The sequence below is a fragment of the Chlamydotis macqueenii genome, chromosome 1 (genome assembly GCF_036417535.1).
Source record: "Chlamydotis macqueenii isolate bChlMac1 chromosome 1, bChlMac1.mat, whole genome shotgun sequence".
Lineage (NCBI taxonomy): Eukaryota > Metazoa > Chordata > Aves > Otidiformes > Otididae > Chlamydotis > Chlamydotis macqueenii.
Window position 1 is genome coordinate 200452920 of NC_141556.1, and position 17786 is coordinate 200470705.

General features: G+C 35.1%; 1 protein-coding gene across 2 annotated transcripts in view; it reads right to left on the minus strand.

Annotated features, from left to right (window-relative positions):
• Positions 1–1630: 1630 nt before the first annotated feature.
• The window catches only part of DYNC2H1 (dynein cytoplasmic 2 heavy chain 1), a 166929-nt gene continuing 150773 nt past the window's right edge, over positions 1631–17786 (minus strand). For both annotated transcript variants that reach the window (XM_086739589.1, XM_086739588.1), the window contains 4 exons: positions 12221–12330; positions 11794–11875; positions 8865–8981; positions 1631–4080 (listed from right to left, as the gene is read on the minus strand). In XM_086739589.1, coding sequence (XP_086595715.1) covers positions 3922–4080; positions 8865–8981; positions 11794–11875; positions 12221–12330 — 468 coding nt within the window. In that variant the 3' untranslated portion in view covers positions 1631–3921. The remainder of the gene's footprint in view (positions 4081–8864; positions 8982–11793; positions 11876–12220; positions 12331–17786) is intronic.

Consider the following 17786-nt stretch of genomic DNA (forward strand, 5'->3'; position numbering starts at 1 on the left):
AAAAAACAAACCCTGTTCTCTTGCTTTCTGTGCAGCTTACAAAAAGGTCATGAGGAACAGGAAAACTAGACCTTAAAGGGAATCATTTATTGAAATACATCAGTTTAGTGAGCTCTGCCATAAGCAGCTTCAGTGGCTGAAACTAATAGACAGGAAACAGAGCTGAGCGATGCAGCCTCACACACCGGAGGCCACAGGCCGAGGTGAGGGAGGATGGCCTCTCCAGCAGCCGAGTTTCCAAGGAAGCTTCTAATATGTGAAGAACTCAAGCGCACTCACAGAGTTGTACACCTTCAGAGCAGAATGCAGCGTAAGGACTCATAAAGGGTGAGCTTGTTTTCTCAGATGTGACCCACTCTTTATTTGTCTTCAGGTTCTTCTACATCTAGTTTCTTATTCACATCTTCTATTTTCAGAGGATTAAAAATGTAAAAATTGAAAGGTTTTAAAAAATGTATATGTAAAACTTCATATAAGAATTTCTAGCCTTAGTGAAGTCTGCACATTTTTAGTACGGTAACAAAGTATATTTTATGTAAAGCCATTTTTGTCAATGAAAGACAGTCTATCAGTTTAAGAGGTCATACAATAATTCATATTCAATGCATCTGAGCATGCAGTTCAGATTTTTTTCCCCCTTCAGCTCTAACAATTATATAGCCATTTTGGGAGAAATTACTGCTGAGTATGGACCTCTGAAAGCTGAAATAAAGAAATGGAGGGGGGAAGACTAATTTGCACAACCAGTTCTATTTGTACTTGGCATAACTCGCATAATTTGCCTTCCACTGCAGCATTTGGATTTTAGGGAAACTTTAAAAATATACTGGAAAAAAAGTCTTAAATAAATTCTGCAGAAATTTCCTTTATCACTACAACACTTTGAGGTATTCTGTCAAAACCATAGGTCACTCAGTTGATAAAATTAGTCTGCACACCGTTAGCCGTGCCACTCATGAGAGCTGTTCTGCTCTGGAACATTTTACCTGGCAATTCAGTAGCCAATGTTAAGACTTTCAGGCTACGGAAAGAATGAGAAAGAACAAATATTTGTGTTCTTTTGTAAACAGTAGAGCAGCTGAGAACAACTAAAATGTGCTTCTTGTTTCTGAAAGGTAGTTCATCTCAAATAACAATAAAAAGTGAGTCTGACTCTTCAACAAGCATGTATTCTTCTGTTTGGGAACACAGCACCATCTGTGACAGCAGACTTGCTGTGAACTCGCTCAATGCACCCAACAGCATGTCCTCTGACAGCACCAATACCTGACGAATACATCACTGCTATGAAATGCAAAAGGAAGAAATTACTCTTTTTGAAATATAAAATAAATGCATTTGTGAAAAATCGTATTTTAAACACCCTCAGACATTCAGATATCACTGCAGAATCTTATTTTCAAAGGTTTTGTTATGATTTCACTTCGCATTTTGTCTCTTTGATTTCTACTGACAACAATTTGCACTTGCTGAAGATGGGCCTCTTTCTCAAGTCTTCAGAAGAGGGTGTTTACAGAGTAGTAATGTGTGTTTTCTAAGATCTCTTTACATATTTTAGTCTTAGAAGTTCCTACGCCCTTGAAACTGAATAGCAGAACAGAGTCGTCAAAAAACTAGTCAGACCATCAAGGCATTTCTGATGTTTTTATTTCTTATGTTTCCTGATTCATACTTCTGAACGGCCTGTGCTTGTGATACAGCTGCACTTTGGTGGTAATAAACACTTTACAGTTCTGTCTTTTACTACCAAAAATATCATTCCTATGATACACAGTAGTAGTTACCTGCAGTATCTTTCATTTAGACTACAGCATTGTGTAGAAAGAAAGCATGTACTGCAGTTCTAGTCTCTACTTTCTGTGCAAGGCAAGTTAAAACACAAGGTATGTTTTCCAGACATCTTTGCCCTAACATAGGTAGTTACCTGAATATCTGTATTTCTCTACCTGTCCACAAAAGAGAAGCAGGACCCAATATGATCCCTCAGTTTTGAAAACATGAAAGTTAAAGTCCAGTCTGCTATATGTTGGATCCAAAAAGGAAGGCTGCAACGTGATCTTTACATGTGCCTATAGGGAACCGAAGGCACAGTTCAGCTCACTAAAATTGGTTTCTCTCCCAGTGACGTTTCACCAAGAAAGCCTAGCACAACAGAATACAAGTCACCCTCTAGATCCTCACAGAGCTTGTATTCGCATTTATAAGGGTGCTTTCTGTTCTGTGGGAGACTTTGTCATTTTCTTCCAGAATTTTCTTCACAAATATTTTCCAAATTTGCTACACTTTAGAGTCAAATGTATAAAGAATCAAAGTCAAATGTATAAAGGAAGATGAGACAATTATCCAAAAAATTATCAAGAGAATCCATACTGCTTTAAATAGGATTAAATTTCAAAAATGTATGTGCATTTGTATTAAATTATTTTAGGACATATTTTCATTAGAAAAACAACTAAACCGGGAAACTTTCCAAACAGAAGACAAAAGACAAAGTTTAAGGGATCAACAATAGAGTAGAACAGAGTTAAACCTTTCTTCAGGAAGCTAATCTGGAGATGTGGCTATCTTTTCTCTGCTTTTCTTCTCCTTCCCTCAAGCCACCAATAAAGTAATCAAGCAAGTGAAATGTAGTCTTAATTTAAATACTACTTTAAAATAAACATAAAATCTATCAGAGATATCAGAGTCAAGAAACTTATTCTGTTTTCTAAGCAAACCACACGAAAGTTTTTATGCTTTTGGCTTTTAAAAATAGCTTCATGAGGTGACTCTGTAATTGCAGTTAAAAATTAGACACTTACAATTCTTATATTGAGACTTCATCATTCTTCAGTAATGCTGCTTCCTGATGGATTTGGGGTTTCCTGCTTCTTTTGGGATTTTGTCTAACTGCACACCAAAGCTATGGCAGCATCTCAACATGATACATAATGAATCAGTGAAATAAAACGTGAGTATCCTGCAGTAACAACATGAGTGCAGCTGTAAGGTCTCTCACATCACACCAAACCCACTATTACATCTCTGTTAACGACTTAACAACTGGGTGAAAACCTCTTTTGTTTGTCTAAGTAATTGTTTGTATCTCTTGAGCACTTGTAGAATCAGAGAATCATAGAATAGTTTGGGTTGGAAGGGACATTTAAAGGTCACCTAGTCCAACACCCTGCAAGAAGCAGGAACATCTCCAACCAGATCAGGCTGCTCAGAGTCCCGTCCAACCTGGCCTTGAATGTTTCCAGGGATGGGGCATCTATGTGCACTTTCTTACTGGAATGTAGTACAGCTTCATAAAATGTTTTTTTTTTTTTCCAGTAAACTTCCAAGTTGGTAGTCTAACTGAATTTTAACTCCACAAGAAGTTTATGAAGCTCCTATTATTTACTAGCAGTACAAAGAAATATGATTACAAGTAAAACATCATTAAAACAGACCAAAACATTTATCCTGATTTTTATAGGCAAGTAAAACATTCCATTTCAATTACAACAGGTAAGTTTTATCATTTTCTTTTATTAAAGAATGAAGGCTTAAAATAACAGTTCAAAAAGGATAATGAAAAAAAATCTGATCAAAGAAAAACTGCTGACTTTGAATTTATATTTAATATTTATGGGCAAAACATAAGAGATTTCAGCAAGACTGAGAAAGAAATACAGCACATTACAATCTAGAGAAACAACCCAAATTAACAGTTTGCTGAATAGTGCCATGTCAACTTCTACAATATCCCACAAAGATACAATAAAGTTCTATTCATTAGGATTAATTTTATATATCTTAAAAAAATAAACAGAGGAATTTATAAACCACTGCTTTAAAAATATATAAGTAATGAACCTAAAGTTTTACTTTAATAAGAAACAACTGAGGTGTTTAAATGATTCTTAACTTCGAAAGTTAATTTAACGCCATTTCAGATTACTGATTTTTTAAAAACAAAGCAGCGCCACATTGAATCCACTGGTCTTGGTTTCCTCCACAAGGTACATCAATATTTGTCACCACACGATCTCTCTCCACGCTAGTGTAGACTGGTAGAGATACGCATTCCTCTGGAGAATATGGACCGTAGGCATCCTGTCAACAAACAGACACGATCACTTAAACAGACAACAAGACAGGAGAAAGGAGCAATCTCCAATGATATGCAATCTAAAGTGGGATCCTAAGAGACAGTTTAGACATGGCAGCCTTGGACAGGCAACTCTTGGTCCAGGCTACATAGAAGAAGGTTTACTAACAAAGCAGAGATTTCAGAAAATTCGCTAGACTTCATAACTAAGCCTCTACCTTTTCTCTCCAGTTTGTTAAACTGAAACCACAAAAAAAGTATGTAATCGGGTGGTCCTATGTACTACATATAAAAATCTTCATTTGGCTAAAAATCCCCAAAATTACATATCGAAAGATTCTGCAAACCAGGGACAAGGGAAGTGTTGAACAGTTTCCACAGGGGAGAAGGCCCCTCAGAGCAGCAGTGCTGTAGGGCAGGGAGCTGCTAAGCAGGGCAGGCCGGAGCACTGGGGCAGCCGGTGCTTTCAGCAAGCCCCGCCGCCTCACCTCCTCCGTCCCCACAGCACAACCCTGCTGCTCCTCCTGCAATGCAGCCAGTTGGGATCTGCCTCCGAGATAGCTGTAAGTGGGATACTTCAGGAACTGCACAAAAAACCCCCCACCTTACCCCACACTTTCCAGGCTGCCTCATGGATTTAAACAATGATTTCTCAAATAAGTGAATTCAAATATACACGTTGTTACCTGATACAGAGAGGGCTACTATACCTTACATTAGAGCCTCACAGGGCCCCCTCTTCATGCAGGATATTAAGCAGAACCCAGAAGTATTAAGCGCAATTTAGTTAGACCAGGCTTTAAAAAAATAAAAAACCCTAAATTCCCAAGTCCTTCCCGTATACTTTTAGCACATCCAAACATGGAAGCATATGTAAGAAGTTACATTATTAGAAAAACAAAGCAGGTTTTTATTTTTTGTTTTTAATTCCTTTCATACTAATACTGACCACAGTCACCACTGGGGTTCTTTGGCAAGTCTGGAAAACATGCTGTTTCCATTAAGTGCCTAAATAGGAAATGATCAGGTTAACTTTAAGTGTTCAGATTTGAACCGAGTGCTTTGAACTTTTGGTTAAATTAATTTATAATTTGTATTCTCCTATACATGTACTTTCCTAATGTACGGTATTAACAACACTGTTATTATGAAGATTACAATTATGTTGTAAACACTACTTAGGGAAGGACCTTGGTCAAAGCCATGGTTTTACCTCTCAGTCTGTTTCCCGATGAGTTGGCAATGCTGTGTTCTGAGAACAGCAACAGCTCCTCTCCTCTCTGCATTACAAAGTGTGTGCCTTCGAGTAGTTTCCCCCAGGGCTTTGCACAGGGCATTGTTCCTATGCAGGACTATAGAATTGAGCTCAGAGGCTCAGTTTAGACTTCCTACAGCATTTAATCCAGGTTTCAACCCATCATAATTTATGACGTATTTATTTAGTGTAAATAATTCAGGGTTTGATTTGACTGGTATTAAGCATGTTTTCCGTTACACGCAAGATCTCCCTTCCTGTCAACAGGAAAATGTCAGAAGATTTTCAAGAATCAAATACCAAAGCAGCACACTTGTCAGAACAGAATCTGAAATAAAAAATAGCGGTATTTTAACGCAAATCACATCAAGTGCAAGTTAGTGAAGCTTCAATATTAGAAAATAATTAAAAACAGGAAAAAGGAAACATGCAAACAATAACTGTTTCAAGCACTTTGCCTTGCATGTTGAGTGCAAGCCATTTCTGAAGAATTTTGTTATTCCTTTTGAAAATCAACTTTTGAATGTCTTTTTATGTCTTTTGAATATCAGTGTTTAAATCCCTACACAAGGTCTGTGCACTGTAAGAGTTTTCCAGAATAACTTAATAATCAGAAGTTTGTCAAAAGAACTCAGCTGTTCTCAGAAGGATTATAGTTACCACATTTATCCCTTGGTTAACACTACTGAGGAAGACAAAATGCTGACCAGTCTGAGAGTAAAATGTGAATCTTAGAATTTTCTTTGAATTTTGCCAAAGCTGAGAGGCCAAAAGTTGGCCAGTTTGCCTTCAAAGACCTCTTTTTGTACCTTTTTGGGTCAAAATAGCTGTTCTCACATCTTTCTCAATCCCAATTATGTTTTAAGGAATCATACTATTTGAGGGTTAAAACCATTCTGCGAAAGTTTTTTTGAACCACAAATCCTTATGTCCTTGGCTTACGCACAGTTCAAAATTTCTCTTTGTCTACACTGCTACACACATGGTTCCATTCCCTTAGCGACACCGTTCACAGCATGGGATCCATCACTGAATTAAAATAGGAAAGGACCTTCACAGTTTAATGAGAATAAGCACCATGTTAGTAGCTCAAAATACTCCATTTTGAGCATTGCAGTATTTTGAGGGGGTTCTCTCAGAGAAATCCTGTACGCTAGGGGTTTTTTTTTGTGTGTTTCTGTTTCAGAGAGTTCACTTTATTTTAGTTTGGTTGAAAATTACCTCAAAGCATTGCATTATAAATATACCAATTTTTGTAAGAGATATTTATGGGGAAAAGAAAACAAATTCAAAACCTAAGAATCCTAAGATAATATGTTCTACTTCACGCACTCTTCTCCTAAGGAGAGGATAATGAGATAAGGGGAAGTGCATAAAGTTCCAATTCTGCCTCGGTTTCTGAGCACAGTGTCTGATTGTGGTCAGTTCTTACAGTGAAATCCACAGCAAAACAACTTAGGGGTAGAACAATTCAGAAAAGTTCTCCTTAGAGATTTTTATATTTAAAATCCGGACAGTTGACAAGTTTTGGCTCATGTTTTAGAAGAATTATGTTTTTTTCCAACACAAAGATTTCAGTTGCTATTAATTTCAAGTAGTACATTGGAAGAAATTTAATTCACTGTTTATTGAATTATCTCACTTCTATGTTTTATAGATAAAGCTCCCTGCTGATGTCACACATAACTTCTGGATCTTACCTTTGAAGTTTAAAAAATCTAAATTGTTATTCAGAAAAACACTTAAGAATCTGTTTTATCTCTAACATAAGACGAACGTTTTTCAGAACAAAGAGAAGGTTACTTACAATCCTCATTTTTCGTGTTCATAAGATAAACATTTGGTGTTACCACATAAAACCATGTATATCACTGCCCCACCCTGTCCCCCCCAGCACTGACTGTATATATTAACATGTCTGGCAATTCAGTATTTATCCCATGCACCACCTTGCAAGTCAATTAGAAATCTGTTTATCTCTCTGAACAAAACAAACCTTGTAAACTACTGAAGAACTGAAAAATCTTTCACTGGCCAACTTTGTAATAGGTTTTGTGGTGTTTTATGGCTCTCTAATTTTCAGTATTTTCTTTCCCATCAAAGCTGGGAGCAATAGTACAGATGATGGCTAGTATTTACTTGAGTGTTTAAAGTCTAAATCTTGACCACTATACTTCTAATGCTGTACTATAATATAATCCTATACTGCCAGTGCTGGAAATAACAATGAGAAAGGAAAAAAAAAAGTTGGGATACAGTAGTGTTTTAGCAATGGAGCTGCTTGCACAAAACCTATCACAATACACCACAAATTTCATCACTGCTGTAATTTATTATAATTAATAAATTCAATTCTAACTGAAATTTCAACTACTTGGGTCCTGTGAAATTTTTTCCTTAACATTCTTCTAACCAGACCTAGCCTTCTCAAGAGAGAACTCTGCAGAGTTCTCTAGGTTGCCAAATAACAAACTCCTCCAGTTAATAAATTAATTTGCTTGATGAGTTAATATCTACAGGACAGGACAAAAGATGACATTATTTTTCATTTTTTATATCCTGTTAATTTTATTTATTGTTAAAAGAAGTGGAAAAATCTCCATCCACTCCTATTTCTTACTTTCTACATTTACACTTGATTTTGGTCTTTATATACTTTCTTTTAGATCTGTATGTGCGATTCTTCTCACCTGTTTATCCCACAGTTAGTGGTTTAGGGTGTCTCTAAAGTCACATCTAGACACAGTTTTATCCCAGTTACCTTATGGTGGGATGGACTTCCTGAGATTCCTATCTTTTCCCGAGACCAAAGAAGCAGCTAAGGCAACTAAGTCATACAGGGCAATTAAATTTTAGATAGCTAGAGTTAGATGAGATGATTAATTCTACAATAAGCTTTCGCTTAGTTATAGGACTGTAAGTATATTAATTCGTAATTCCTAGACATCCTTGAATATCTTCTGTGTAACTTCTTGCTTTATTCATCAGAGATTGCTGTTTTAATTGGAGAGCAGAAGCAGTAATAATTTTTACTGTTTGGATTATTTCACTTTTGTCTTACACAGTTCTGCAAGCATTGGCATTTTTTTAAATTAGTGTAAGTAGGGGAAAGGCATTCCTTGCTTACAGATCAAATTATTTTCTCTATCTTTTTATTGCTGTTGCACTTTAATTTAATGTTTAAAATGAGAAGAAAACATATTCTAGGAATATAATCCCAAACTGACGTATATATTTACTAAATACACTTTTGAAAATATGTTAATGTTTTTTAAAAGACAAGGAAAAAAAAACGTATGACTGAAATAAAGCCTTGTCTTAATCTAAGCAATAGAAGCTAAAAAAATATTGACAAAATTATAATAAGTTCTTGTTTTTTACAAAAGAAGTTAACTATTTTCCTATTAAATACAGGGATTTTTTTTTTTTAAATGAGGGCTGAAAACAGGCCAGCAACACCATACTGAAAAGCTACTACACAGAAAAAAGAAAATTATGGGTCTTGAAAGTTTAGAGCTTTTAATAATTTAGTACCTGTGGAATCCAGGCCATGTAACAAGGGAGAACAGATGACACACTGGGAGAATCATGCAGATTTTCTGAAAGTCTATTTCCATCAAAACTGCAGCCTTCCAGTTGTAAGCCACTGATCTGTCACAGAAATACAAAATATTCAAACATATATAACAGACTTCAAATGTCAGTAAAGATTACACTGTGTTTTAATAAACGATCATACTTTTTACTGTGACAAAAATCTTAAATAACAGGAAACTAATTATTGTAATGTTCTACGTAGGAATAGGAAACACAATTTAATGGCAAGATCTGGATCACGCTTCAGTGTGAACTTCCTCTGATTTGGATTCACATTCTTTGAAATGTTAGAGAAAAACACCTGTAAACGTCATCATTTATGAAACTGCCATTGCCTGGCATTAGATTAACGGAAATATGATAGCAACAGCCAAGTGCACAATCATTACAATGTTAAGAAGAAGAGAACAATCATTGCAATAAGCATGACTTCCTACTTGGAAGTCTGAGCACAGCTTTCAAAGAATGGAATGCGTGATTATACAGCTTCTGCAGAGGCAAACAAAATATACTGAAATAATATGAAATAAAATATGAAAATTTTATTTAACATAACTCAAGATTTCTTAAACTATTTGGAAAAATTAAGTAAGATTCTCATATGCTTCTATAAGTAACTATGCAGTGGTTTATATGTAACATGTTTTAAGTGCTTTCTTTTAATTAGTAAGTACTTTCAGCCTTTAAACTAAACATTCTTTTTTTCTTCACTCAAGTCCTGCATAAATTAATGACAATGATATCTATTCTAGATTTCATCCAAATAAAATTTTCAATATCTGTTGATAATTTTATTTTCCCAGCACAAATAATAATCATTTGCCATTATAAGTAATAATAATAACAGTCAGTTTGGTCTGCTGAAATGGTAACTTCAATTTTAGCAGTAACACAACTTAATAGTAATTTTCATGCAGCTTTTAAAAAGGCTGAACCTTAAGCTGGTACAGATGTCTACAATCTGAAAATCATACACTGTCATACTAAAGCCCTGAATTAAATGTATAATTTAATGTAATAATTTCACCTCAGTAGGCCTACTGAGGTAGCCTTTCACCAAATACAAGGTTCATAAACCTTGGAAACTGGATGGAGGAAAGTATAATTTTCTAATGTATTTTCTCCTGCAATAAATTTTTAAAAGTGTACAAAATTTTTAAAAGTGGTTAAGTATGATGTTACAATGAAGATCTGTATCATAGAAGACATAACAGAAATAATTTGCTTAGGTAATTACAGTATTCTGAAATTATTTATTTGACAAGAAAAGTTGCAATTGAACAGCAACACAATGGGGGTAAACTGTCATGCTTGAAAAGCAATGCCTTCCTCCCAAGTGTTGGTTTTTTTTTGTTAATTCTCTACTAACTGTATACTAGCTAAGATTACATTTTGCCTGTTAAATAACTAATTATTCTTTTCATTGTAGACAGGCATTGCAGTCTTCAAAAATTTTCTTTTTTAAACTAATATTTCAGTTCTAACTCTGAGCTGAGGACTCTTCCTTACATTGTGCAAGATGCACATACACATATTCTAACATGAAATAAAGTTTCAATAGATTGCATTTTAAAAAGCTATAGAATAAAACCTGTGTTTGACCTCAGACAGGACAAAGACCAGAGAACTGGCCACACTCGTTGAAGCAATCTGTGCTCCATACAGAGGAGGACTCACAGTAAAGCCTCCAAAACTGTGGATAACCTGAACCAAAACAACTGCAAACAGAAAGCTCAGAGGAGTATTACTTTTTCTCTAGCTTTAACTTCCACAAATTATTATAATGAGATCTCAGTGAAACAAATTAAATTTTCCAGACTTTCTATTTGGAAACTTTTTTTCTCCTTCAACCTCTTGTCAAAAGCTTAAGGTATTTTCTTCTTTACGAAAGTGTGACACTCCTCTCCCTTCCCTCGCCACATTTCTTGTGATCTTTTCTTTGAATCTTCCCTAAAATTTTCAGGTTTGTTGCTTTCAAAGCACAGTGTTACATTTAATATTTGAACCATTTCTTTTCAAACTCAAAATCTCTCCACATAGAGAGATTTTGGAAAAAAAACCCCTAGCTTTATCTAGTAAAATAGATACTGGTAGTTCCTCTGACATTGTAGTTACATAAAATAACATTATTTGATCTCCTGGAAAACTTCAACCCATCATAGGAACTCCTTTGAAGTTGAAGACCAAATTTTTGAATTTGATTCTATATTAAAAGACATTGAAGAAAACCCCAACATTGGAACAATGTACTTTCAGATACTCTTTGGCTGAGTATACCCATAGTCATGTTCTCATTTCTGTGCTAAACAACGTAAGAAATTACAACTACTATGGAAGGCATGGATTTCACAGTATCTATAATTCACATGCATAGTATTGGGGTCTTTATCATATCAAAAGCTAGTCATTTATATCTTACTTTGGTTTGCTTACTTCCATAGACATCTCTTTTCAGCAATTTGACAAACGCTAACTCATGGCCTTAAACTTAGAGATTTACATGTGTATTTCCTCTTGCTACCCGCCACCAGTCTTTCTGGACAACCGTTAGACATTAACTAATGGAATGGAATTGCAGCTTCAATTTTTATCCAAGAGGTGGATGATGAGAATGGAGTAATTATTTTAAACTTTAAATAAGCACTGTGACTAGGAACAGGTAAAAAGACAACTGCTTTCCTTCTCCCATTCCTGTGGAATTTTTGTACTACCACTTTTGTAGGTGTATACCATTAACCAGCTTCTGTATCTCAGGTACGCCAATGTATTTACAGCTCACTTTTCCGGTAAGTTTATGAACAGATGACTTTGACTATGCTAATAAAACATCCTCATAAAATTCTAGTAAAACATCCTAGTAAAATACCTTAACTTGGAGTTTGCCTTCCTGTATTCGCCCTTTCCATGATGCTGTGAATTTAAGGCTGTCCACTGAACACCGCATTACTCTGCAAAGGAAACATATATACAGCAAATCTTGGAGACATATAACAACAGGAGACAAAATACAAAAAAAAACAACTCAACTTTTAATGTGTACCATATCGTACCAAGTCTTATTTTGAAGAAAAATACAATTTTAATTTAATCTAAAATTTAAAAAAATAATCAGCATTTAAACAAGTAACTCACAGCTATTCTACTTCCATGTAAAGTAGTAAAAATGAGATGACTAATGACAGCAACTGACATAATTTGTTGGATCTGTGTCCTCACAATGAAATATCCATCTTCACGCACAGGGAACAATGGCATACAAGCACACATAAACAGGTAGATTATTTTTCCCTCACCTTGCAGTCTCCTGGCGTAAGGCATTGAGAAATATGTCTGGATGAAAAAGCTCTGAAAGGTCAAGGGTGTCTGACAGTAGTTTCTGTTTCTCTGCTTTTTCTGCCCAATTCTAAAAGAGAGGGGAAAAAAAAAAAAAAAGGAAAACAAAGAATCCTGAAGTTCTTGCCTGATTTTTCAACATTTTGAGTTAATGTGGGTTTGTCACTTATTATGATTAATGAAAAATATTTGCATAAATACACTGTAAACTCAAATATTAATACTATTTTCAATTATTTCAAACTTGGTAAACAGAAAATTAACACCATTTAAAAGTATAAAGAAAACCAGTAGATTATGTGTAATGCAACCCATCCATTCTAAATAAATTTCTGTTCCATTCTTTGTTCAGTGCAGCTCACTTTGTACAACGAAACTTTAATCAAATTTCTAACATTCTGTTGAAACTCTATTTCACCTTTACAAACAGGAGAGCTTATATCTTCCATCAAAATGGTTGTCATTACTATCTTTGCTTTACTAAGTTTGGGCAAATAACTGCATTCCTTTCAAGTATGCTTTAAGATCATTCTTTTGTGTAAATTTTATATTAAATTCAAGAAACTAATAGAGGTGGGGGGAATAACTGGCCTTAATTATCCTTACAGAACACAAGCCCCAACACAATTCTTTCACTCTGTCTTACATGCAACTATTGAGCCCGTTACCAGGAGCAGCAAGCTTGGAATCAACACAATGCATTATGTGCCAAGATGAGAAAAAAGACACACATCGCACCTTGCAATCTTGATAAACGATGTGTCTTAAGTAATGAAATCTGAGTCTGATCCTCAAAACACTAACAATCTCAGACCGAAGAATCTGTTATCTTCAGAAGACTTATTTAGGTATCTCAGTGGTTACGTAGCAGTCCACACTCAAGGTCTATGTTTTGAAACTTTTATACTGTACATCTTTGGTACAATTTCTTTACATAATATAGTCACAGTCCTGACTATGGTACCATAGGATAAATGTTAAGTTACTGTATAACCTACTCTACAAGTAGTTGCAAGCCACATGCTTCTGCATAGAAAGATTAATGTTTACTACTAAGCCAGAAAAGAATGAGAAACTAAGATTACACATGCTGTCACTAAACAGAGAAAGACAAACTATGCTCTTTTCTAAATACCAGCTACTAGAAGATTAGAAAATTACTCTAGACACTGAATAAGAAAACTGGGAAGCTACACTCTCATTACACAATGTACCTGCCAGGCATCCATACCTTGTTTGAAAAGTACTTTATTCTTTGAAATGCTGACAGGCAAGTAATTCCATAGAAGCATCTTTGAAGTGACAAAATAATCCAAAATACAGGTAAATATCACCCAGTGAATTTTATTGTTTTTTGTCAGTGTGTCAGACACATCGCCATTATGTTTCCATCATGTTTAAACATTTAATCGGTGATCTTTTTATCATTGATTATGAGCCCTCAACCCAAATGATTATGAATCAGGAGATTTTTGCTTTCCATTTTCATTAGCTAAATGTGCACAGTTAATGACTCTTGTCTGCACGATTTTTTTAATGACTTTTTATAACAATGTCTTTTTTCATATAGCAGGAACTTTGCATTTTGTTTAGGCCAGATTTTGTAAATTGTTTTTTTTTATAATAAAAGTAGATATAATCATTTCAACTTGTATTTAATATACTCATTCTATTGCTGTAATCAAATAAACTTTTAATGTAACTGCTAAAGAGAAACACTGCCAGGAACATAGATGCTTATATTCCACTCAGATAAAAGACTAGTATGGGTGATACTAACTCTGAACTCATATAATTAAATAACACTAGGAAATACACAATAACAAAAACTTTCATTAGATCACAAAAGCAAAGTTTGTAATTGTTTGTGCTGCTCTACATAAAGCTGAAGACATATCTCATTCACAGATGTCTTATAAATAATTTAAGATCTGAATGCAGTAAAATGATAATAAAATGTATGTTACAACATAAGTGTAAAAAATACCCTTATGCTTATTCTTCTTTCTGTCTTATACGACCACAAGGCAGCATAGTAGTGCAGTACAACAGTCTCAAAAGACAACTCCACTCATTAAATGGATCATTTATCACTAGTACATCCACTGCCACTGCCATAATGCTTGGAAGAGATCAGGTCTTGAAGGGAAGGAAGTTTAAAGTAAGTTGTAGAAAAACTGAAGTGATGTTTGTTTTAAAGGAGAAATCCTCTAACAGATTAGCTACAATATCTTAATTTCCCTCTCCTTTCCCAACTCCAATTAAAAAAAAATACATTGACTTCATTTGTCAGTGAGATGCAAGGTTGTTTAATGACTTATTGATCTTGGATGGCCATGTAGCATTTCAGTCCGAAGGGCCTTCATCCATCATCAACTCAGTAGAAAACTTTGCTTCTCCTACCAGGCAAGCCAACATAATCCATGTGTTTGTCCCCTGACAGTGAGAAAACTACCATCACCTCCAAGATGGTGTAAAATCTAGCTACTTCTCAATTTGTGATTCAGGCTTCATGATCATTCTTTGTGATCCATGCTCTCCCAACTGTTCCATCACTCCTACCTTCCATAATATGGTCTTTAACAGGACCATATTATGGTCCAGGCAATTCAGGATTTTCAGCTTTCAGTGCATGAACTAAGATACATCTTTGGTTAGATACGGCAGCTATAATATCTGGGAAAAGGTATATGAAAGCTGAAACAGTATGTAACTTCTTTCTAAAAATAAATTCACATTATATCAATAATTTCTATTACACCAATAACGTGGTCTACAAGTTCAAATATCCTAATTCTGAAAAGATTTATATTACAAAATAAAATAATACATCTACCATACACACTTCTTTATAACTGTTTATTTCACTATTTCCTGAATCTTTCTTATTAAAACAAAACTAGAAATTTAAGTTTAAACTGTACATGATAAGATTAATTTAGCATACCATTGTTATAATATCAAAACTTATCAGCAACACCTAAAATGCTTGCAAAGCAATTCCTAGCAGAATATTCCAAAACTTCAATTAATGCGAGCTTCTGGTTGGTAGAATAAAAGGATTTTTTTTTTTTTTTACAAAAATAAATCTCTAAGTGTGGTCTAGGGTGGCTCAAGTAATATTTTTTCATGTATCTTAACATCTAATAAGCATCTATTCCATTTTCAGGGAGAAGCCTTCCTTATCTTCTCTAATCCCAAAGCATATTGAAGAGTGGAAGGAATAAAGAGGCAGCTAGGTTTTCACATTATCTTTTATACAACTTTAGGCTCAGAGAAGTCCTCTACAATGAATCAAGTACTTTTCCTTCACCTGTTTTATTTAATTTCAAATGTATTCTCTTCTATAGTGTTTTTTTTTCCCATGGTGTGGTCCCAAAAGAGAACTTTTCTTGAAAGGGAGAATCATATAAATCACTACAGAAGTGATTTCATTTCTGTGCCTAGATGGAAAATTGTATTCAACGTTGTATGAATATGCACAGCCAAAAACCACTGAGTGCAATTCTGTTTTTCCACTAGTTTTAGAAGAATTCAAAGTTACCAGTAAAAAAAATGCAGGACCTTGGGTAAGTCCAAGAGCAAACGATGGTGAGTAGCACTGCTAGGGGAGTAAGTATTCAGTTAATCAGAGTTTAGATTAAGCAAAGGTCAACCAAGCAGTTATGCCAGCGTTCTATTTTACTCACAGTAGAGCAGCTGTTCCATAGGTGTGCTCCTAAGCCTTGGCATTCAGTGGTAAATGCCAGCAGGAGTAATCGTGTTACACTGCTAAGAAATGAAACAGAGGTATTTTTTCTGGCATTGAGCACAGAGAGGGTAACGCGTCGTGTCTCAGAAGCAATTGGCATACAACAACTTGCTCCCTTGTCATTTTTTTCTACTTGAGCTAGTTATCCTTTATTAAACTAACATGTGAATAGTGCAGTATTTCAGGTATATGATAAGGTGCTGGCACATACTGTCTTTCAAATGGTAAATCACACAGGAACTTAATTTGGAGTCTTATTTTGTTTTAAAATAGTTTTCTTTTCTTTTTTTTTTATTTTAGAGCATACAGACCAAAACTGCTGGTTAGCGCTTTAAATAAAATATTGTTATTTCTTTATTTCAGTCCGAAATGCCTCAGAAACCCCCTCTTTGCTCAGAAAGTCTGAATACTAACACAAGAGCACAGTGTTTGAGCATAAAAATTCTCAGTTCATTAGCATCAACAGGCTACCTAACAATGTGCCAGAAGCAGATGTGCAGTAAAGTGTAGCTGGGGGAAGCATTAGCAAACGGGATCTCATTCCAGTTACCATATTAATTTTTTTTTTATCAAAACAGGAACTTAACTTGCCATGAATTGCTGTTTCCTATATTTAATAAGGAAACCAGAATGATGATGTTGAACTGTAACATCATACTGAGAAGTTCATGATTGATGTATACAAAAAATACCTACTTTCAGATATTTCCTATATGATCGCTAAACACAGAATCCAGTTAGAAAACGCTGTTATACTTCATGCCTTCTAGTCTTTTCCTTCTCCACAACTAAACACATCAGTTACTAGCTGCTAGATTGTATTTGCTGTTATGTAGAGTATAACTGGGTAAGGAAATATAAGCTGGAACTATGCCTTGGTAGAACCAGAAACCACAAAATGTGCAGAGCAAAGGGGACAAACATTAAAAGAAACTTCAGTGTCCTTTCCTTCTGAAAGAGACTATGGTCCTACTTCCCACCTCCACTGGTAAAAAGTTGCAGGGCAGGGAAAACAGCAGCCCATAATATTCCTTTGCAGGTAACAGACAGGACAGCCTATCATAATCCTTGGACAAAGTCAAGACTACATCAGACATAATTCCTCTGCAGAGCTCTGGAAATTGCATGCTGAAATCTACATTGTGATGGTGCTGGTGTGACTAAACAGGGGTACAGAATACTCAATATATTAGGCCATGGTAATGATGGGAGGCACCGCAGTAATGTGTTTTATAGCACCAGCTTGAAAGCTATCTTACAATAAGGAGAGCCAACAGAAAACTGCTTACTTTGCTATGGTTCATTTTTTCTGGTCAACATCCCATGAGATACAGATTTTCCAGTAAGCATCTCCCTCATAGTTCTTGTTCCTCTTCTGAAACAATGACCCCTTGGACTGCAGTCATGAGTCTCTCTCTTTTTTTTCTCTCCCCCCCCCCCCCCCCCTTTTTTTTTTTAAAAACTGTTTGCCAGTCATTTATTTTCTGTTAACATCCTCTCCTGAGGCTGTCAACATTCAGGGAAAATCTCTCAGCCATGCCTGTGTCACAGAATTCTATTAGCAACTATTAAGACTTAACGTAACTCTTAGATACGTATGCAATGTTTATCACACACACTAAAGCAATCTAATCAGAAATTGTTTAACTCTGTGGGGTACATATCCTAAAATATACGGCAATGAAAAGGCAAAAAAAGAAAATCTATTTTTCTACAAGGAAATCACAGAATGGAAACAGTGGCTGATGCAACCTCAGTCTACATAAAGGAACGAT